General features: G+C 53.7%; 6 protein-coding genes across 6 annotated transcripts; 1 reads left to right on the top strand and 5 right to left on the bottom strand.

Moving 5' to 3' along the window:
• Window positions 1-321: 321 nt before the first annotated feature.
• Window positions 322-567, top strand: LAESUDRAFT_662390 (uncharacterized protein; the record flags this gene model as incomplete). Its single annotated transcript, XM_040904986.1, has 2 exons — window positions 322-420; window positions 466-567. Coding segments are annotated over 2 exons (201 nt in total), but the record flags the coding sequence as incomplete, so codon positions are not given.
• Window positions 568-757: 190 nt separating this feature from the next.
• LAESUDRAFT_685728 (MFS general substrate transporter) lies at window positions 758-2,810 on the bottom strand. Its single transcript, XM_040905902.1, has 3 exons — window positions 2,143-2,810; window positions 1,719-2,092; window positions 758-1,664 (listed from the first exon to the last, which is right to left on the bottom strand). The coding sequence occupies exons 1-3, from the start codon at window positions 2,349-2,351 to the stop codon at window positions 907-909; spliced, it is 1,341 nt and encodes a 446-aa protein (XP_040759991.1). The 5' UTR covers window positions 2,352-2,810; the 3' UTR covers window positions 758-906.
• A 5,024-nt stretch (window positions 2,811-7,834) lies between these two features.
• On the bottom strand, window positions 7,835-12,515 carry LAESUDRAFT_730433 (uncharacterized protein). The gene is made up of 4 exons (XM_040909829.1): window positions 11,668-12,515; window positions 8,878-10,760; window positions 8,456-8,828; window positions 7,835-8,401 (listed from the first exon to the last, which is right to left on the bottom strand). The coding sequence occupies exons 1-4, from the start codon at window positions 12,424-12,426 to the stop codon at window positions 8,150-8,152; spliced, it is 3,267 nt and encodes a 1,088-aa protein (XP_040759990.1). The 5' UTR covers window positions 12,427-12,515; the 3' UTR covers window positions 7,835-8,149.
• An 822-nt stretch (window positions 12,516-13,337) lies between these two features.
• LAESUDRAFT_433005 (uncharacterized protein) lies at window positions 13,338-14,150 on the bottom strand. Its single transcript, XM_040902446.1, has 3 exons — window positions 13,663-14,150; window positions 13,410-13,593; window positions 13,338-13,357 (listed from the first exon to the last, which is right to left on the bottom strand). The coding sequence occupies exons 1-2, from the start codon at window positions 13,927-13,929 to the stop codon at window positions 13,435-13,437; spliced, it is 426 nt and encodes a 141-aa protein (XP_040759989.1). The 5' UTR covers window positions 13,930-14,150; the 3' UTR covers window positions 13,338-13,357; window positions 13,410-13,434.
• Window positions 14,151-17,328: 3,178 nt separating this feature from the next.
• LAESUDRAFT_432955 (uncharacterized protein) lies at window positions 17,329-18,264 on the bottom strand. Its single transcript, XM_040902445.1, has one exon. The coding sequence runs from the start codon at window positions 18,152-18,154 to the stop codon at window positions 17,498-17,500; it is 657 nt and encodes a 218-aa protein (XP_040759988.1). The 5' UTR covers window positions 18,155-18,264; the 3' UTR covers window positions 17,329-17,497.
• A 110-nt stretch (window positions 18,265-18,374) lies between these two features.
• LAESUDRAFT_717000 (uncharacterized protein) lies at window positions 18,375-19,812 on the bottom strand (the record flags this gene model as incomplete). The annotated part of the gene is made up of 3 exons (XM_040907290.1): window positions 18,375-19,241; window positions 19,298-19,675; window positions 19,729-19,812. 3 exons carry the CDS (start codon window positions 19,810-19,812, stop codon window positions 18,375-18,377), a joined length of 1,329 nt encoding a protein of 442 aa, XP_040759987.1.
• Window positions 19,813-20,717: the final 905 nt, after the last annotated feature.

Here is a 20,717-nt window from a genome sequence, read left to right as displayed (position 1 = left end):
GGACAAGCTCATCCTCGACGTTAGCCACCCGATCGCTCGCATAGCCGTGTCTCACGGCTGGGAGGTTCGTACTACACGTAACGTTCTATGCATAGTATTCTCACGTACAGACAAATCGTCTATGTAGATCGATGGCCTGAAGATCTGCTATCGGCTCAAGCACCCTGGCACTCACGATGTCACCGTCAAACACGGCACCCAGAAGAGCCAAGCGAGGATAACTGAGTTGAAGCGTAGGTAGGAATTTAAATCGTCTGTGAACGCAGCTGAACGTTCTTCGCAGCGATCGAGGTCATCCTGGCCATCTACGGCCGCGCGTGATACCAAAACCACCATAAGCGCAAGCCGATCAACAGCGCGAGCTTCGTCACCTTCGATGACGCTACTGCGACCAGTCGTGTTGAAGGTCTACGTCCGTTGGTTTTGCGACGCGCAGTAGATGCCGTTGACTGAACCGAGGTATAGCCCTTCGACAACGGTGACGGCTCCAACAACGGCAAGTCTTTCCACATCTCCAACGTCATGGCATTCGAGGGCTACGCACAGCCGGCTGAGCAGCGTAAGTGAGATTATATGACGATATGTGCGATCTCATCCAGCTGTGCCCCCTTCGTAGTTGGCCTCACTGGCCTTTCGTTCTGCAAGAGCATCACTTCTGAGTGAGTTGGATTTGACAGAGAATGAAGATGGCGGCCTTGAGGGATGCAGATATCGCTTGTGTATCTTGCTGTCTTGATTTACGCGATTGTATGTTTATACAGGTCTCTATGCATTTGTTCCCATTATAGCTACATGAGATGAGTGCTACTGGCATGTCTAACAGAGGTCCTATGATACGTAAGGTGAGATTTAGGATATATTACACTGTCAAGTATGCTACCATCAATGTCTGGATCTTCACTCTGACTATGCTTTGGCTCGCAAATCCCATCCCGCCTTGGACACCCGCGCCGCGCCCATAGCCACACCAGCCACAAGCACCATGACACCGCAGAATATCTGCGCCTTCAAAAATTGGTGTGTCTCCAAATTCAGAATGGTACCAGCTATGGGCGAGCCGATGAGCAAGCCCAGGCCGCTAATGCTGAAGTTCATGCCCATGCGCCCGCCCATCCGCTTCATGTCAGGCGTCAGATGCGCAACGGTAGACGGCGAGAGCGAGACGATGGTGCCTGAGAAGAAACCATACAGCACCGCGAAGACCACGACGCCCCCGACGTCGTGCACCGCGATCCAGCACAGCGCAAGCACCCCAGAGATGAACGTGCATGGCGTGATGACGGTTAGCGTGCCGACGTGGTCCGCGAGGTAGTTCGCCGAGACACGCCCGAAGGTTGACGCCGCGTTCAAAATCGGGACGAGGTAGAACGCGAGCTCGGCACTAGCACCTGTCTTGCCCTGGGCGAAGGCACTGATGTAAAAGAAGGGAATGTAGAGTCCGACGAAGGCAAAGAATGATGCGAGGGTAAAGAGCGGGTACGGCAGTTCCTTCCACGCGCTCTTATCGATCAGCTGGCGCTTCGCTGGTGGGTGGCCGCGCGTGCGCATAATGATAAAACAGATAGAGAGTGTCGCGAGGGCGATGAACCCGATGATGCGGGTCGCCCAACCGAAGCCGATTTTTGGCTGGAGCTGATGGAACACGGTAGGATAAATTACACCTCCTGTGAGATCAAGTTGATCCCAGGACCGACTAATGAAGGCCATACGGGACGTACCTATGCTACTACCGCTGGTAGCTAGCCCAGTGGCAAACGAGCGTTTCTTCTTGAAGTAGGTCGCGAGAATAACGACACTCGGGACGAATAGACACCCAGCGCCCAACCCGACACACAAGCCCTGCGCCAGGAAGATCTGGTAGTACTCTGTTGCGAGACTGGTCATCATCATCCCGAAGACGACCATGAACGAGCCGACGGCGATAAGGGAATGGAAGTAGCCCATGTCGAAAATGGGGCCCGTCATCACGCCGATGACGAGCAGGAGGAAGCCCTGGATTGAACCGACCCATGATATTGTTGACGGCGAGTATGCGCTCAGTAGGTTGCCTTCGTAATACGTCTGGAAGGCACCGAACGTATTGATGATCCCCCTGGACACAGCATCAGCAGAATATTTTGAGAGGAGATAATTCACGCTCACCATGAGTTAAAGAACAAGAAGAATGAACCGACCACCTGCAGCCAAGCGATGGTCCCGCCATCAGGGAAGTTGATTTCTGGAGGGGCAGACGCAGGCGAGGACTCTGCGTCCTTGTCAAGAGCAATGGTCTCCTGTTTCACAGAGACGTCATCCGCCGAGCCGCGCTCGCGAACCTGCAATGTCGCGAAGCTTATTCTGTCCGAAGCCATGGCCTAAGGTGAGGTTCAGGGGAAGGGGACCGATTTTTCCAGGCGAGAAGGACAAAGGCGAAAATACCGAAGCTCCTTCGCAGCCTCCCGCCTTGTGCTTTTATACCTGCGCCCAGTGATCATGGCCGCGGCCGTGCATTGCCGCAGCACAGTTACGTTTGGCGGTCGAAATGGACAGCAACCGACGCCCTCGGCGCCGGCCATCGGAAGGTACGCGCTTGTGACCCTGCCAAAGCGTACTAATCCTGTCGCGCCGCTGGCGCGCAACGCCTCAATACCAATTTAAGCGAGTCGTCGCCCACAAATGGCAATATCACCCATGATTAGTAAGCACAAAGACCGAAGCCTTCGGGGTCGGACAGCGCTCCGGTCACTCGCCGAGGTGAAGCGTGCTGCCACCATCAGGCAGGCGTAGGAGCGAGTTTCCACTTTTTTGGTTCTAGAAATATTCCGCATCGTTCTCATCCATAGTATTGAATCCCGTCTAGATGCACTAGATAGAACAACTCAGTCGCCAGACATAGCAGTCACTGTTAAACAGAATGAATTCATGCCAAATATATCCGCGTGTCTGAGCCGTCAGGTTGAACCATAAGAGGAAAGCCCGGTGTTCATAGGCGAGTTCAACGACTCCGGCGAAGCCAGCCCATGGTTGATCCGACCATCACGCATCGCTTGATCGAATGTCACCCTGCTCGCTAGTAGGTGAGTACGCATAAGTATAAAACACCGGTATATATCGGGGCTTACTGGTTGTGGTGCCTGCAGTGGCAATACCTGATGGAGCAAGGGGATTAACAGGCGCTGAAACGCCTCGAGGATAAACACTTAAGACAGCGTCCCATCAGGTTTAGCTTAGGCATCATAAGCAATAGCTCATTTCCAGGAGAATCTCCTCGTATCACGACGCCCACGAAATTCCCACTCGCGCAGTCGCGAGAGCCTGGGCACCACCAGATGATCAATAGGCAATGATAGGTGAAAATAGTTACTCGAGTAGTTCGCCTAGCTCTGGGAATGTCGGACGGTTCTTTTGCGATATGCTAGCTACACTTCGGAACCAGAGGGTAAAGAATGAGTATGTGCCATCGAGGAAGGGAAAGCACCTTACAACGCAGCCATCGGCGGATAGATCGAAATGTAATTTACACATTAATCACATTCTGAGCCGAGAGCCTGATCGTGGACCGATTCCAGAATTGTTGTTGACGCAGGCCCTTGCAATGACATGCGCGACAGAATGTATATACGATGAAAGTAAGCAGAGTCCACTAACCCAGCTATATTCTTAAAATTGTCCACGCACATTGAAGTCGACACTTCGGTCAGGAAAAGAAGCTGCGAATAATTCAACATCGCATCGTAATCGAAGTGATAATGAAGCCGCTTGGTCAGCACCTTGGGAAAGTGACAGATAAGGTGCGAAGAGATTGATCCATCTGACTAGTTTGCGCCGTTTGATGGGTGAAGTTGCGAAGACAGTCCCGGATCGCGCGTTGCATGGCAATTGTACGTTGTTACATAATGTCCGAACAGGCGTGCAGTTGACCACAAGGCTCCCCGGTCACGATGAAATGTGGCAACCATGACCGCTCTGGATTCCTTTGAGCGTCGGCCCATGATCACTATGTTCACTTCCCTTCGCTGGCTCGATTACCATAGAACAGAGGAAGCGCAAGAGGCGGAGCATTCTCGGACGCGTGTTCTATCTGTATAGTATATGAAACTGACAACATAAGACTCAGCGCTCCTTCGAAAGTACTAGATCACTCTCGACGCACCTGCGTAACTATCGCAGAAGCTCTGATTGTGGCGCTCAGAGAAAAGCAGTTGCAAACGAAAGTATGGGTTTTAAGTTGTGTCGCACAGCCTTGACTAAAGCAAGCCGCTGCAGTCTGGATGGTAAGCCCAGCCTCGCATTCTCGTTGCACAAATGATTGTAGTATTGATTGGATTCTGCAGAGAATGCAATTGGCTGATATCCTGATCAACAGCGACACCAGTCACCATCAAGGGTGACCAAGTCATGAATGCAAGAAAGGCACGAGTGCCATGAAAACAAGCCTGAGGGCGGAGAACGGCGTTCGCCTCGTGCAGCTGTCACAGTCTGGCGGCACGTTGGTTATTGGAATTAACGTTTCACCCTGAAAGGCGCCTACGAGTCACACTGGCCAAAAATGGCAGGCGTTATGGTTCACTGTCGGGCATTTTCTGGCGAGCCTCTCCTTAACGCCGCCACAATTCACCTTAAAAATGTCATCCACGATTGGCATGATTACTTTTCAACTACAGGATTTCAGGCTTTAAGCTTCAAAGACTATATGTCACTGGCTGGTATCACTTCGACTGCTGGGCCCTGTCGCCACGGAGATATTGGCATGACTGAATGAAGCGCAGGAGGGTATATGCGCCTAGAGAACAATGAATCGTGTCTCGCCTTATTTTTCGATATGTTCTCACGCCGCTTCTCAGTGTTTAGGCCTTCAAGCGTGCCGGTCTGCCACTCGCCTGGGTCTGTGCTGTTTTACGGTCCGTGCAACTGCTGAGAACTTATATTGCATAGAAACCTTGGATTATCTCATGTCTACACTGTTCTTACACGAGAAGCTTTCTCGAGCATCCAATACCATATTAGGCCCAACTTCCCGAAGCAAAGGAAGAGACATGTTCGAGTGGGCATGTTTTTGCACTGTACGATGTCAAGAAAATGAGGATGGTTCCAAGATCGGAAGAACTGTCGTTGTTACATCGAAGTCACAAATAGATTGACTCGTCATGCCAAGCTCATAACCGGCGCAAATCATGTCAACTGCCACATTGGCCCGATATAAGTATGACGAACAGAATAGGAGACGGATGCAAGTTCCCTGGCAGTGCTCTGACTAAGGTTTGTGACATTGTCTCCATGTCTGTTCTCACTACCCGCGGAGTGCTCTTTTGTTACGACCAAAGCTCAAGGTACGATGACATGCGATTCGGTTTCAAACAGTGCGACCAGGTTGTCCAATGTTTCTGGCGACAGTGAGGGTATCGTGCTTTGACTGCCCGTCAACGTATTCAATGAACAACTAAATAGGGGTGACTGCGCACCGTAATCAGAGATCAGCTCAGATCTTGGCGTGTGGCTATGCGAGGCTGCCGCCGGATTCTCCCCAGAATTCCAAGGAATACGCATCATTACAGGGGGGCATCGACGCTGAATCTGCCTCCGTTACTTCTCAAAGAAGTGTTTCAAGAAACGTTCGATAGTCTAACGCTAATAGGGAAACGCTCTATCAGCTCAAACCGGTCTAATTCCGTGCTAACCTCCGGCACTGGACAGCTTCCACATCTTCAAAGGCCTCGAATGCAGCTTAGAAATCAAGGGGCTACTACGCTGGATTCTCGCCATCGAGCGGAGCCCTTCAAAAGTAGGTCAAGCGTACGTGAGAGGGCCAAGGTTCTCGGCTCTTGTGTCGCGCAATGCACGTAATCTATGACGAACAAACCGTTGCATTACACGAACTTCATCCATCAGTTTCAACTTCCGAGCAATGCCGGACTTGAGGTTTATTATCACCGCCGATTTAAGTAGTCACCTTTATCCCACAGCTTGGATCGAAGACATCTGTCTCAGTTGAGGGGCGGGTCAATGTGTTCCGATATCAAGCGCCAAAGTTCGTACAGAGGATGTCTTCGAAATAATCAGATATACGAGAGATATAGGGGTCTCCGAACAGCCGGACGATGAGTTGGTAAGATTATGTACACGTCATGTACAGTAAGATCGGGATCTCACCGCGGAGCCGGGCAGCGTCGCCGCCGTCTCCAATTTGAGCGCATCATACTCCTATCGAGCGATGAAATTGATTTTGGCGCAGAGGTGCAAACCAAATGTGCTGGGATATTCGTCACTGCATGACTGCAGATGGTTCGTTTGTCATAGCTGACTCATATACCGAACGGCGCTCGCAGAATGTCTCCTGCACAGATTCGAACTCGCAAGTCCGCAACCCACCATTCCACACCGCCATCCACATGTACTCGACCATGTAGTTGCTTCCCGGATCTCTGTCTAGTTTGCTGACTTCACTATCCTGTCCCTGTCCCAATCATATGAGTATCATCTGTCGGTGCATGAAACACCTGAGCAAAGGACCATCGAAGATAATGCGTCACCAAGACACCATGCACGTCGACGGCTTGGATAGGAACCTCGAAGCTTGAGGATCTCACGATAGAATGGAATGTTGCTCATCTTCTATCATCAGTGTCTGGAAGAGTTCTTCATTGACTGCGCTATATAAGCACGGCTTTCCGGAAGAAGTCGAGCCGAGCATCGACTGTCCATCATGGAAGGCCATCAGCAGTATTCAAACAACTCACATAGTTTACGTTCGTGCCAGATATTGACAGAAATGGCCGCCGCAGTTGCCAAGCGATGATCACTGCAGAGAGCCTGGTCGCCCGTTCGGTCCAGGACGCAGCTGATGGACAATGACTGAAATAGCCGGTGACGCGCGGGGGAGCCTGCTGCCCAAAATCAAAGTCAGATTCGACATCAAAATATACGTTGATGGACCATATCACTTGAAGCTGTTCCGCTAGATAACCCCAGCTGGATGTCAGCTTTACTAGAGTTTCGTCGATAGTGCCAATGAGTATCAAGCTTGAGCAGGATGGCCATGGAGCACCGATAATACGGTGCATGACCCTCTCTGACGATTGAGACCCGTACGACAATCCTCCGATCTAACGCGGCGCTGACGAGGAAGCAACCGTCCAGGCTGCACGTCACAAAAGTGAGCCCGTGTGCTCACCAGCAAGCGCATGTCTCAGCACGTATCGAAAAGAAATGCCAAACGCTTCTGGCGTCGCTGGAGCTTGCGTTTCAATTTGAAGCGGCCAGTCTAGAGTATTTGACGTTGAATGTTGAATATTGAATGCTCGAAGCAATTAGATGATTGCGAAATAGATTAAGAGGGTTGCAAATCCTCCGGTGTTGACGTTGGGGAGTTGCGCATGATTCGCACGTACTACAAGGTAATGTCGACAACGACGCTGACGGCGCGCAAGGAAGGAGGCTCGACGATCTTACGTAACTTCTGATCATGAGGAATTAACTTGCTCGCGACGAAGCTTGAAGCTAGGCAGGCGAGCGCCATAGACTCCATCACTCAGCCATGAGAACTGTCCACGAATGATCTCGGACGATAGCTGCTGCATGGACGGTAGATCGGACTACACGAACACTGCGATGTACTCAGGCTCACGGATTTACAACAACTCATAAAGACTATGGTACATTCCACCAACCCGCATAACAGCGAACCAACTCGGTCTGCATGCCAAGTCTACAAACTAACTACACGGAACGTACAACTACAGGCCTGCGACGACCGCACCACAAACTAATGTTATAAATACTGTATCAACAACAGTTCATGAACAACATATGGAAAGGAGAGAGAACACCGGGACAACAATGTATGCATGGTACAATGACACAGAGGGAGGGGGGAGGGGACGCGATGCACAATGAGAGAGACATACAAATGGTATTACAATACTTTCGACGAGATGCTTGCTTGTTTCCTTGCTACAATGATTATACAGATTGCACATGCGGCGATGGCGAGGAATGCGGCGAGTATCGTCTCGGATCGGGAATAGCGTGTCTCTCCCGGGGAGATCAAGAGTGGAAATGGATATCATGCAACGCAATCGAACCAGCACCAGACACAGAGCATGCAAAGGCAGCAACCCAGACTACCATCGAAGCAGCGAAGGAAGCACAGATAGGCTCTATGGCCCGCGGACTAGTGCAGATACTTCTCGTTGAGCGCGTGCACTTCCTTCGCGAGGTATGGCCAGTTGAGACTCCGCGCGAGTTCACCCTGGAGCTTGCGCTCGTTATCGCCTGCGCGCTGGCGCGCCAGCTTGACCTCCCATCCGAGCAGGTTGTACAGCAGTCTCATGTTAGGCTGGATCAAGACGGAGAGACGACGGGAGCGAACGATCAGGTAGGCATCAACCAGAGGCAGGTTCAGGTGCTTCATCACATATGCGATCTACAAACGGCCTAGTGAGTTTCCTGTTACAGCGCAAACGAACCAATGACATACCGTGACAGTCGCACTGCGCGACACGCCCACACGGCAATGCACAAGCACCTTTCCCCCATCCTGGCGCGCCCTATCGATCCACTCACAAATCGGCTCCAACTGCGGCTCCAGCGTGTCGATCCCATCATCGCACACGCCCTGTATGTCGAGCACCTTGATCCGGCCCTCGCGCTCCTCAACAAAGAGCGAGCCGTGCCCGTGCGGGCCGTGGCCTGGGATGAACTGCGCGTTCGGGTTCACGCCAGCATAGGCACAAGACGATTCTGAGGTGGACGCCTGCAGGTTGGGCGGTGGCATGAGCGCACACTCGCCGACAGAGACGACATGCGTGATCCCGAGCGCATGCAGCATGTACGCGTTCGTAGCATGGTTCCTACAAAAGACTCAGTGACTTCAAAAAATCGATAGACGAAAATACGCACAGGTTCCCAAGGTATAAAAACGGTAACACCCGACTCGGGAAGCTCCCATCGAACCTCGGGTCGTTGAACCACACCTGATGGTTATGCATCGACAACAGCGCAGATGGGTTCGGCATCGTGCTCGCGCGCGGCCGGCCAGTCCCCACAATTCCGTGAGCAACCAAATCCTTGTCGCTCTCCGACTGGCTCCTCAACGGCCGAACAGTCACGGCCGTCAACAGTCCCCGGGAAGTTGGTGGTATCGCAAACGAGACCGACTTCTCAGTAGCTGCGGGACAGTCAATAGCGTCGCCGCCTTCAGAAGCTTGATCAATCTCAGCGGGACTGTCGACTTGCTTCTCCTGTTGAGACCCCAGAACAACACCCCGCCCCTTCCTCTCCTTCCCCCTCTCGCGCTCCATTCGAGCCTCAATCCTCTTGAGCACCGGCAGATCCGCCGGATACACGAAGAACGACCGCCGCTTCTCGTTCTGCAGCGTGAGATACGCCTCTGGCAGCGAGATCCCGCGAAGCGCCATCAGAAGCGTCAGTGCGAGGACCGAAGATTCCGTGTACCCATCGGCAGAGTAGATGAGGATCTTGCACGGGCGCGTGCGCAGCGGAACGAGCTCCTCATACATAGAGGTTGAGGTCTGGCTGGTGGCACCGGAGGAAGCATACGACGCAGTCGAAGGCGAGGAAGAGGAGGAACCGGAAGACGACGGAGCTGGTGAGGGAACAGACGAAGACAGGAAAGTCGCAGACGTCGATCGCGTGCGCGTATATGCGCTCGAAGTTGCAACCGGAGACGAAGGGAAGAACGAGCTCGGGAAAGAGCTGGGTGGCGGCAGAGAGCTCGGCATGAATCCCGTACCAGAACCAGACGCACGGCGCTCGGCATACACATGCGGCGGCATCGGTGGCCGTGGTGGCGGCGCGAGCTGCGCTCTGGCAGCAGCGAGCGTGAGAGGTGCAGGCGGCTGCAACAAGCCCTCAAGGAACGCAATGAACGGCGCAAGCGCATTCATCATCGTCGCCGTGCTCGGCGGCGAGCTTGGGAAGGGGAGATGAATCACGGAGCTTGCGCCCGCAGGTGGACGCGCCGCGATCCGCGTCTTGCGCGCCTCCTCGTCGGAAAGGTGGCTTAGCTCCGCAACGCAATGCTCTGTCCACTTGCGCTCGAGTGCGCTCAGGTGCTCCTCGGCAGCACGCACGTGCGCTGAAGTAGGGAAGGGCGCGAAGTCGTGGCATTCAATGCAGATGTCATAGCCAAGGCCGAGGTTCGGGTCATTGGAGCGCCAGTCGAAGGCTTCCTCGACATCCTCGTCCTCGTCATCGCCATATGACGCTGTGTATGTGCGTGGGTGGCGAACGCGGATCCGGCGGTCAGCAGGGAGCGGCACGTCGTTCGAGTTGCCCACATAGATCTGCCCAAGCGCAGGCTCCCAGTGGGTTGCGGTCGTCGAGCCAGATAGCGTTTCCAGGTTAACGGTCGTCTTTATCTCAGGATCCGCGATGGAAATGATCTCCGATGCCTGGGTAAGGTCTCGCATCTCCTCCTTCTCACGGCGTGCGAAATCAACAGTGTTCGCACACAGCAGCGCCTCGGTATCCGAATCCGAGCGCACTTCTCCCTCTGTATGCGCATCTGTTCCGTCTGTATGCGCGAGCGGAACATCTTGCATGCGCACCAGGAGATGAGGCATCGTCTTCTCCATTTCTGCGGGGGAGGCCTCTAGCACGAAGATGTTGTAAGCGACAAGATCCGCCGATGGATACCGAACAGCGCGCTCCGCCCGCTTCGCTTCGACTGCATCCTTGAACTTCTCCGCGAGCGCGAATGCGGCATGAGTGTTGCCCTTGGGCGAATACACTACAATGTCTGAGATAGTCGCAAAGACGTGCTGCAGGGAAAGGCCGGTCAGCTCTATCCAATAGAGAATGTCGTAACGAGGACTTGGCAGGGTTCGCACATTCATTCGCAGCTGGACACATTGCCCGTCATTGATTACGCTATCCACAGACCGCTGAGACAATCTGTCCCATACCCATCTTACGGCACCGAACAGTGGGACCAGGACACGAGAGGCTGACACTCTTCCCACAGACGCACACGACAGTCCACGTAACTCATGATCTCCTCGCATCCGCCACGGACTGCCGTTGCGCGACGGGGATCAGAATTGGAAAGCACAACCGCACGTCAAATTCACAGGATCACCGCATGTCCGTCGCGTATGATGTCACGAGGCTTCATGCGCGCGCGCGCGTCCCAGACGAGGCAACTACGCGAATCCTCGCCCTTGCCTGCACCTCTCGCACTAGCCAACAGCGCAGATCACAGCCTCTCACCGCGCACATGATTGGGAACCAGCACAGAACAGACTCTGCCCCGCCGGCTCCACATTTCTTTCGCAGCACTGCACCGGCTCCACCCAGCAGCTTCGCGCTGCTCTTCATTTCATGCACGCACAACAAAGCAGAAGCGGGCCCAAGCCAGCGGAGCTTCCGCTCTATCACTCCTTGGGCCAAAGTCCCGGCCGATAAGCCAACTCTGGAGCCTTCGCACCTCCGCGCGCTGAATGGAGACCACGACGATCATCTCTATTCTGCCGGCATCCTCTGCCGAGACAGCCCCCGCGCTTCGAAAGAACAGACGCCCAACGCGAAGGATAAGGGCGCAGCGACGGCGATGTGCGTGATGGAAGAACACGGACAGACTATATGCGTCGCTCGACAAACCGAAAGCAATGCATGCGGTCTTGACGGAAGGAGAACAAAAACGATATAATTGATAGAGACGGAACTCACCATTTGTATACCGAAGTTCCTCAGGCTGATCCCGTCAGGGACGCGGGGTTCGACGAACACGCACGACTCGGATCCGTCCTCGTTTTTCCGGAGATGAAGCAGCTCCCGTGGACGGAAGCTGGACGTCAATACAGCAGGCGAGCGGCGCGATATGCGGGGTGTATGCGGTACAAGGATGGAAGGGGTTGATTGTGGCGTGCCGGCAGAGACGCTGAGTGCGGCTGGTGAGGTCTTCGCGGAGAGGTCAGATGGAGGGCAATTGGAATCATCAGAGCCAGAGAGAGCAGCATCCAGCTCCATGAGCATCGGGTGGTCAACATCCATATCCATGGGCATGGGCTCGACGCTTTCGAGCGACGATGCACTCGAACAGTCGTCGTCGTCGAGGAGGTCGTCATCGGTGTCGGTGTCGGTGTCCGGGCTGGCAGGGGTATTAGCGTCGTCGTCATCGTCACACGCAACCCAGATGAGGCCGCGGAAGCGAGGAACATCGTGTGCCTGAGGCGAACCGGCGAAGAATGCGTTCTGGGCAGCGTTGTTGCCCTCAAGGCCGTGGAGGAAGGGAAAGAGCACGCCGTCCGGTGCATGTGAGGTGGCATAGTCTAGGTGCACGCGGGAGAACTGGGACGCAGAGAGCGCGCGGATGGGCTGGTGCGGAGGGGCACGGTGTTGGAGGACGGGGAGGACGTCGAGGAAGGCCGGGGCGTATGTGAGGCCATGAATATCGCCATCATGCGCACCGACGGGAGCGAGAGACATGACGGTGGCGGGGACAGGTTGAGGTGGTGAGACGGCAGGTGTTGATGATGGAAACGGGCGGATGGCACGAGAGGGATGGGCTGGGTGCTTGGATGGTTATGGCAGGTTCCGAGCGCAGTGCTTATAGACGCCCATACTGTAACCGATTTGAAATGCCCAGATCTCGCGATGTGCAACTTATCTTCACGTGACCACCCCTGCGATGCCCGCCTCCGGGGCGGGCGTTCCAGCCTCTCGCAGGAGGGGACTCGGTGCCAGGCCAGGAACAGCATGCGCGGCGTTTCCCAGGACACAACTTCTCGCAGCCTCGTCCGCGCCCTTCTCTCTCGCACGCAAAGGCGCATGACCTGTCCTCGCAGAGTAGCGACCTGCCTTTCACATCCCTCCGCTCCATCACTCCGAACCCGTGGGTCCGGGCTCCCTCAGACGGTCCATCACCATCCAATCATGATCCACCGATCACCTGCCCAGAGCCAATTTCCCCTCCGTCATACCGGCGTTCACTAACCATACCCGGCATAGGCCGTCCCTTTATCTCCCGGCGTCTCCCATCAAACTTTGCTTGCTCGTCGTTACACGAGGCTCTCAACTGCACCGCGGCCGTTGCCCGCCAAGCTCCGCCACGCAAGGCTTGCTGTTCTTGGACATCGCTCTAGCGTCCCACGCCCAACATGAGCTGGCCACGCGCCTCTCTGCTCTTAGTCATTCGCCCCTGTTCACCCGCGACGCCCGCCATCAGTCCAACGGAGGTCAGCGGATCCACCGGGTTCCACCTTCATGCTCAGGCCTCCAGGGCGCCTCCACAACGCCGGCGATCTTCGTGCTTGACGCTACCGACGCACTGGCATCATTGGTGCACAACGGGCTCCATGCGTCGCTGCCGTTCGGCACCCGGCGGATCCGCTCACGAACGCCTGAATATCCGTCACTGCTACAGCTTTATGAATCATTAATGTGCCTAGGTGCAGTTCTGGTGTGCGAACTTGGCGACCCTGTTCGTCATCCCGTTCACAGCAACCAAGCTTGGCCCTTGCTACGCGCGATAGCCATTCTATCGTCCAAGTGCGTGCACAAGCGGACGCAAGGGGATGTTGTATGTTTCGCTGGGTCGAAGCGCAAGGGTCTCCATGACCAAGCGATCACCTGCTGCGAAGGTTCGTCAAGTGGCTGGTCAATTCAAAGTCGCAGTTGCATCCGACCAACTAACTGAATTGGCAACTCGGAGACTATACTCACCTTGGCTTCGCCTTCTCCGCGGCGTGCCAGTAGCGTCCGTAGTGTTGGAGCGTTATGCTGACGAAGCAACACCCCCGTCTGCGACTCTGCCTCGCGAATCCGACATCTCCGTCTCAACTTTCGTCCTCCCACGGCTAAATATGCTCGCGAAGGGTGGACGCTGTCCAGAGAGGAGTCGCAGCTCGGTGGCACCAATCGCGAAGACGAGCAGTAATGGACGTCGAAGAGAGGAGCTATGAAGCTTGCTATCATTGAAAACTCGGACATCCGCGCGATCACCTATGATCATTGGCAGAAGCAACTCTCGCGTGCGTTCCGGCTCATCTCCACTCCACTCCTCCACGCTTGTCCAATTGGCTTCCGCCATGCTTGGTCCAATTGGCACCCAATCCGCCGTCCCTTGTCCCTTTGGTCCGGTGTTACGCGCACATGTTCACCGTAGCTCGTGTGCTCGCTCCTTTCCTGCCACGCTAGCCGCGCCGGTGTAATTGAGCCGATCGACGCTGTCATTGCTACGAATGTCACTCTGGCTCTCACAAGGTGGCAGAAATAGCACCGGCTGACGGGCAGGGTCCCGTCCTTCGTGATACGTGAGGGTGTTCCTTCTTCTTGTCTCTTCACAGCTTTGTTCTGTGTCCTTCGGTCAGATTCACGAGAGTTCCAGCCAATGACGCCGAATTTGACTGACGCACCAGCGCGCTCGTGTCGCAAACTGTGGATCGCCGAAAACAATCGACGTCTGTCGATCATGGTAGGTTGTACGCGCTATATATGATTTGCTTTGCTCGCAGAGCTGATGATAAATTTGCGATCATCATTGATGGCATGCTCGATTGCTTCTCCCGTTGTCTGGTGAATCACGCACATCGTCACATGCCCTTTGCTCGTGTCATGTCACATGTCACTCAGCGCTCTTCGCTCTTCCTTCTACCGCAAGACGCAAGACAGCAATCGTTAGCACCCGCGGGCTCGAGTACATTGTGTCAAGGATGCTCGGAATTGTTTCATCACGTGTACCTCGCTCTGGGACAGCGGAAGCTCCTATCGGCCGATATACTCTCTCCTTGGAATGCGAGTCTAGGCAATTGATACAATACATTGAATTGCCCCTACTTGCGAACCCCGAGGTCGTTCACGAGGACGGCCCTCGTGATGTCTGAATTCCGCCTCCTGTGCTGCTTTATAGGCAACGCTTCTTCCCGGTTGTGTCGAGCCTAACTAAATTTACCATCAGGAGTCGTCACGCTTCGCTATCACAGCAGTTTCCCTCAAAATATGCATCAAGGGCAGTCCTTGACACAACCCAATAAATGAATAAAGGCACAGTCTGTACGATACACACGGTTGTCTGCTTGATGCCTCAAAACGTTCATACTTTTCTCATTCAAGTCGCTGAAACCCCCATACATGCAAGGTGAGTAAGGTTTATCCCTATTCAGCATTGTCATTTAGCCTTCGCATGCTGCAACCTCGGAGTCGTTCTTGGTACCGAGCTGGGTAGCATCGGTGGCATTTATGTGCATTTGAAATGAACATCTGATCACTATAGATTGTAAGGCGGCGAGCTTCCGCTTCACCGGCTTGCGCCCTCGTGATCAACTTTCATATCCCGACCTGAAAGTGCTGGTCATGGCAGGCGCTCGTTGGCATTGTGATCAGGGTGTTGTATCGGTTCTCTGCGAACAGATATGCGAATACGTGCAAACTTCTCACAGTTAGGTTTTGGTGTTCATGTCAAGCAGTGCTCCTGATATCGCTGTGTACATGTTCGCGATGCTGGCGAGGATCCTCTTCCGCCGCTCAACCCCTCGTAATTCCGCCGTTCCAACTAACGATGCTGAGAACCGCGCATACATTCAATCATGGACGTCTTCCTCTTATCGGCACCTCCGTCAAGGTTATCTCGCTATCTTTGTTCACTTCTTCCTCCGCGCTGTGGTCTTCGAGAATTTACGTTTTAAGGCGGATCGTCTAGAGATGTGCCCTTTGCTGGTAATCTCGGATTTTCATTGTGCTTGGGATAGGTGAGCCAGCGTCCCGTTCAAGTTTTTTCTCACTTACTCCTGTTGGGTCCGCGGCTCACTTGGATGAGCAGACCCTCTTTCATTCAATGCATCGCGTAACGCGTTCGCTCTTATGATCGACATACATGTTTCAAGCTGGATTACATGGCACAATGCAGCCCTTGCTATTCTGCAGCTCCCAGCAGTGAAGCTGGCACTCCAGTGCATGCGTCCTATGAGCGTCCCCCCCGAAGAAGTAGTTTCGGCTATTTGCTTAAAGCTCTTCTTCTATAACACTGCACCCGGCGCGTGAGTTCAATATCTTTCGCTTCGCAAACCGGCAGCAGAGCTGATCTTCCTACCTGGCTTCAATATCGCTCCTCGCTTCCAATCTGCTCGAGTCGCCGAAGGGCCTTCTCAGGACGAGCAATCTCTCATCTTCGTTACCCCCGTCCCCGCTTATCTCGCGCTTGTTGCACGCTTGCATTTACCTATCTTCCCCCCTTGCGACGTCCAGGCTCTCCACTCGTATGCTTCGCGCTCTGGATCTCATCGTTAGTAATCCGGACGCAATACCTCAATACCGTTCGACTGTATGGGGGCGGCTTTCCGGTATGTCGGGATGATGCGGAGATCGGAGGCTGTTCACTCCGCAATGTAACTCCGATGCGTCAAGTTTTGGCTGCCCTGCACTTCCCTGCCCTATGTACTATCTCCGCACCATGCTTATGGGACTCTGAGTCTTGCGCCGCTCGTATGGTGTGCGATCGCCGCCGGTTTACGTGACATGGCGGCACCCGCATCTGATGATCACTCTCACAGTGGGCGCTTTGTGGTATTGCCATCTCACCGCTGATCGTTTGCAGTGCATGATAGGTAGGTTCATCAAGTTGCCTGGAGATTGGTTCACATCACTTGCAACCACGATGCAACCACAACGTCTGATGGTCATGGATCTATGGATACCTTGATTCCGCCGAAGACTTCTGATTGCGACACCGACCCGCGGTGACCTTGATGGCGCGAAGGCGGGCTGCGCTACTGAGTCTATCTGGTCGCCATATACGACAGTTGCTTGGGTCGTGCTTTTTGTCCTGCATCTGGCCAGCTTCTTCACCACGTCGTCACCACTACATCATTAGCCCATCACTTCTCGATCATTCTGCCGCCCCTGCGCGTGAATGCTCGGCAAGCACTTCATCACTTCTGCTCGTTCCCGAAAACGTGTTGGCATGCGGCGAGGATGCGTGCTGCATCGCTGGCCTTCGTCACCACCCATCATGTGCCATACACGACGCAACGTTCAGTACACGGTGTTCGTGCACTTTCCACGGTTACCCCTTCACCGGGAAGAACGACCCGAAGGAAGGCCGGATCGCTCTATACTTTCGTCTATACATCGGCGTTCTTCCCCGAATCCGGCTGACGCGGTCGGTCTCAAGTTGCAGCATGACGGACAAGCAAAGTAAACAGCACACCTTTTGCGAGAGGTGATTTCCTCGCATCGATTACATGGACCGTCAACGAGCGCTTACTTCTGCAACGATGTGCGTAATGTGATCAACAGGCCGTAATTCTGCGGCACTCCGCCCCGAGGAATGGGCGTTTCGTTACAAGAGGTGTGTGATCCCACCCGTGTTTCTTCTCTTGGGCATCCAGGCTGGCCTGGCTACCTGTGATTACTGAGAAACAGCGTCCGTTACTCCCATCAAGCAATCCGACTTTCGCATACGTACGGGACATCCGAGTCGCTCCGCTCCATGCCTAGCTATCGGTCGCTCGCATATGAGAATCTTGCTATTCAAATTTTCACCGGTCCCGCCAGTCTGCTATCACAAGCTACGTAAGTATGCAACGACCCTGCGAAGTCGAGGAAGCTGTGGCCGGCACTCGCCAAGCTCTGGGAATGACTTGCGCGTGGACCAATTTCCCGAGCACCCGATCATCGCTCGTCTCTGGTCCTCCGGTCTTCTTCCGATCCTGCAATGACGAATTGATTGTTGCACGACGTCAAGCCCGCCATTACCGCGGTCCCGGCGAGTATCTGCCTCGTGTGCCGCATGGCATTTTCTCCGATCATTTTCATTATCGAGATCCCAGCGATGATGCAGTTTCATGTGTGGGGTGGTTCGTATAGAATCACGGATAACGTCTGCCGACTGGCCTGGATACATTGGGGAAAAGATTCGGCGAACGTTCTCACCGGAGTTACATTTGCAGTATCTGGGCTGGGAGAGAATAAGGGCTGGCCTGCCCTTGACCGTCTGGAAGATGCTGGCTCGACCTAGGTGCAATTGTCGGGGAGGACCGGTACGTCGAAAGAGGATAGTGGCCAGACAACTGTCTTGTCGCCTAGCAGCTCCTCCTCCCGAGAGCGGGTACACGTATCGCGAACCGGCTAAGCAAGCGAAGCCCCACAAAACCGTATGCTTCTTGTTCCAGCACGTATAATGTGCTGCTCTCCTGTATCCTTGTCTCGCATATCGCATGAGCGCCAGGAGCCTGACAACTAGGCCACTACCAGAGGTATAGATATCCGTTGTTGTACAAGGTATATGTAATGCATACTATGTAATATGAGAGCCCCGGCACGAGCCGTGCCAAAGTGAAGGAGGACATAGATTGGTTCCTAAGCAAGGACTGTACGCAGGACTTGTACCACCACACATGCAAAAAACGCGATCGATCCAGAAAATTCAGGAAGTGCGGTCATGCGAGGAGGGCTCGTATTCCCGCCGCTGCATCGTGGCCGATCCGGAAGATAATACTATCCCGGTGTCTCCCTGCGACCAAAGGCTGCTGACGTCTCAATCCCGTGATGCCCATTATGAGCTGTGTATAAGTGGTAGTGCTCAACGAGATGGAGCACAGCTGTCTGATAAGCGCTATGGTGAACGCTCCTCCCTGCGGAAGGTCCTGAGCTTGTTCGTAGTCCTGGCAAGCAGCTAGGAGGACATGCGTCGACGGGTCGTGCTTGTAGCGGCCGTCGCTCGTGGAGCCACGGGCCCAGCGTTTTCGCGGATTGTTCTCAGCAGCACAGAGCAGATCCAAATAAGGAATTGGGAGTGGGTTTATAGCGCGCATGCTCATCCCCTCAGAGGTGGAAGCGGACCGCGTAGCACCGCCGGAGAAACAACAATCAAGAACAACGGTAATGTTCTTTCCCTTTTCTCGGCACAACTCCCCCAGAAATAGGCCGAGCTCGCGATCGCTAATGTCGAGGACACATCCGCTATCCGTCCGCTCATATCGATCGACAGGAGTGATGGCCTCCATGGGTCCTGCAGGCGTGTTGTATGTGGCTCCATGGCCAGAGAAATGAATGAGAATAGCGTCACCGCGCTTGATTCTCCTGTTGTCGCGTAGATGGTCGTATAGGGTTCCTAGGATCCGCTCACGCGTAGCGTCTTCGTCAATAAGCATAGCGATCTGCTCTCGGGGGACATTGAGAGTGCGCCTCAAGTAGGATTGTACGGAATGAGCATCTGAGACGGCTCCCTTGAGTTGACGCTCATGCCGATAGTTGTTGATGCCGATGATCACCGCCCACAGGCGAGGAATCTGTGCGGGAAGTGACTGGACATTGTATTAAACGATTAGCATAGCGACGCTTGATTGATCACTTCGCTCACCCGCACAATCGCAACGTTGATAGTTTGAACCGGACTGTCCAAAGGAACGAACAAACTTCCTTCGAGGCTCCAGAGGAGGTCATTCATTTCTTTATTAAGATCGTGGAGCCGGAAAAGCTGCTTCAGCCGCTTTGCGTTTTCAGATGATCCGGTCTCTTGGCAGCGAATTGCGTAGATCCGACGCATTTCGACGGGGTCTACAGGGCGTGACATATTGATCTCCACGCGAACACGTTCTGCGATTGGGGATAGCTGATTGATTTCTCGGTGCACGCGGAAGAGCCTTTCAAAGAGCCTCTTCTGGTCCACGGATAAACGAACCCGTCTATCTCGATACACAGAGGACCATTCGCGCCAAAAGTCGCCTGCGTAAGCTGGCTAGGTGGTAACCGGTCGGTCAGTATTCTCGAGGAACATTCGACATTACTCACCCGAACTCTATCATGACCGTCGGGTTCATGCAGGACAAATGTTCGAGCAGCCACAGCAGTCTCATGCTGATGGGTATTCTCCATGCCAGGAAGACAAGGAGTGATGTGAAGCGTCCTCGATGTTATGGGAGCAGTGGATCGTAGCGGTGGTGGAGAGATGGGGATGGGGGACAGATCGCCTGGTCTGAGTGAGAAGTCACGGTAGAGTTAATCGTTGGTCATATGCCAAAGGGATTATCGATTAACGCTCACGATTTCTCATGCCTTAGAGACTGCCATGGTCCGTCACATCAAGGCGGCAGTGTATGGACCACAATGCGGTGGATATAGCGAGCAAAGACCCTGGCTGTCGATAATGCCATTGCACCTTGCCATACTGAAATACTATCGGCAGCTTGCCACTGGCAGTTGGGCGTGGCAACAACATACTGTACTCATTCGATGTTGTCTCCACTCTAATTTCTGAACTTTAGGTGCAGCATGCACTCTTCGTGGTTCTTAGACTACAGGCATCAAGCTAATTAGAGGAATCAGTCATAAAAGTTCAATCAATTGGAGCCCCGCCGACGTCACTGCAGACATGAAGGCGTTTATTCCCATTGCAAATGCTCTGAAAATGTGTGCTAAAGTGTGACCTATGCAACATTTTGCTCTAATTAGGCAACTTTGCGTCCCAAAAAGGCAGTTAAATACAATTTAGTGTCATTAAACAACAAGAACGAATGGTCGCAAAAACTTTCATGTCTGCGGTGCGTAGACCGAGGTGAACCACAAATTGCCCCGTGCCTCAAATTATTTCTTTTTCTCATGAAAGGAAACTTTGCCGTGGAACAGCAGTTCAACTATTGCAGCTTCACACCGCAGACATGAAGCGATTTGTGCATGTGGCAAATGCTTAGCAAATGTCGACAGGTTTTTTGCCTTTGTGATCTCAATTTGCTACGGTTCCTTCCCACATTCCGTATTAAGTATTTGCATATAATATGTTG

This window comes from Laetiporus sulphureus (assembly GCF_001632365.1).
Source record: "Laetiporus sulphureus 93-53 unplaced genomic scaffold LAESUscaffold_50, whole genome shotgun sequence".
Taxonomy (NCBI): domain Eukaryota; kingdom Fungi; phylum Basidiomycota; class Agaricomycetes; order Polyporales; family Laetiporaceae; genus Laetiporus; species Laetiporus sulphureus.
The sequence above is the reverse complement of the archived record's forward strand: the minus strand, read 5'-3'. Positions and strand labels throughout refer to the sequence as shown.

What these genes read in the sequence shown, in the direction of transcription:
- LAESUDRAFT_685728 (XM_040905902.1), bottom strand. Translation starts at nt 2,351, where the DNA reads ATGGCTTCGGACAGAATAAGCTTCGCGACATTGCAGGTTCGCGAGCGC. An exon ending in TTCTTGTTCTTTAACTCATG is followed by an intron (nt 2,093 to 2,142) that starts GTGAGCGTGAAT and finishes TGCTGTGTCCAG; the next exon opens with GGGGATCATCAATACGTTCG. An exon ending in TACCAGCGGTAGTAGCATAG is followed by an intron (nt 1,665 to 1,718) that starts GTACGTCCCGTA and finishes TTGATCTCACAG; the next exon opens with GAGGTGTAATTTATCCTACC.
- LAESUDRAFT_730433 (XM_040909829.1), bottom strand. Translation starts at nt 12,426, where the DNA reads ATGTCTCTCGCTCCCGTCGGTGCGCATGATGGCGATATTCATGGCCTC. An exon ending in GGAACTTCGGTATACAAATG is followed by an intron (nt 10,761 to 11,667) that starts GTGAGTTCCGTC and finishes CTTTCCCTGCAG; the next exon opens with CACGTCTTTGCGACTATCTC. An exon ending in CGCGCAGTGCGACTGTCACG is followed by an intron (nt 8,402 to 8,455) that starts GTATGTCATTGG and finishes GGCCGTTTGTAG; the next exon opens with ATCGCATATGTGATGAAGCA.
- LAESUDRAFT_433005 (XM_040902446.1), bottom strand. Translation starts at nt 13,929, where the DNA reads ATGTCCGAGTTTTCAATGATAGCAAGCTTCATAGCTCCTCTCTTCGAC. An exon ending in GCGGAGAAGGCGAAGCCAAG is followed by an intron (nt 13,594 to 13,662) that starts GTGAGTATAGTC and finishes TGAATTGACCAG; the next exon opens with CCACTTGACGAACCTTCGCA.
- LAESUDRAFT_432955 (XM_040902445.1), bottom strand. Translation starts at nt 18,154, where the DNA reads ATGCGATATGCGAGACAAGGATACAGGAGAGCAGCACATTATACGTGC.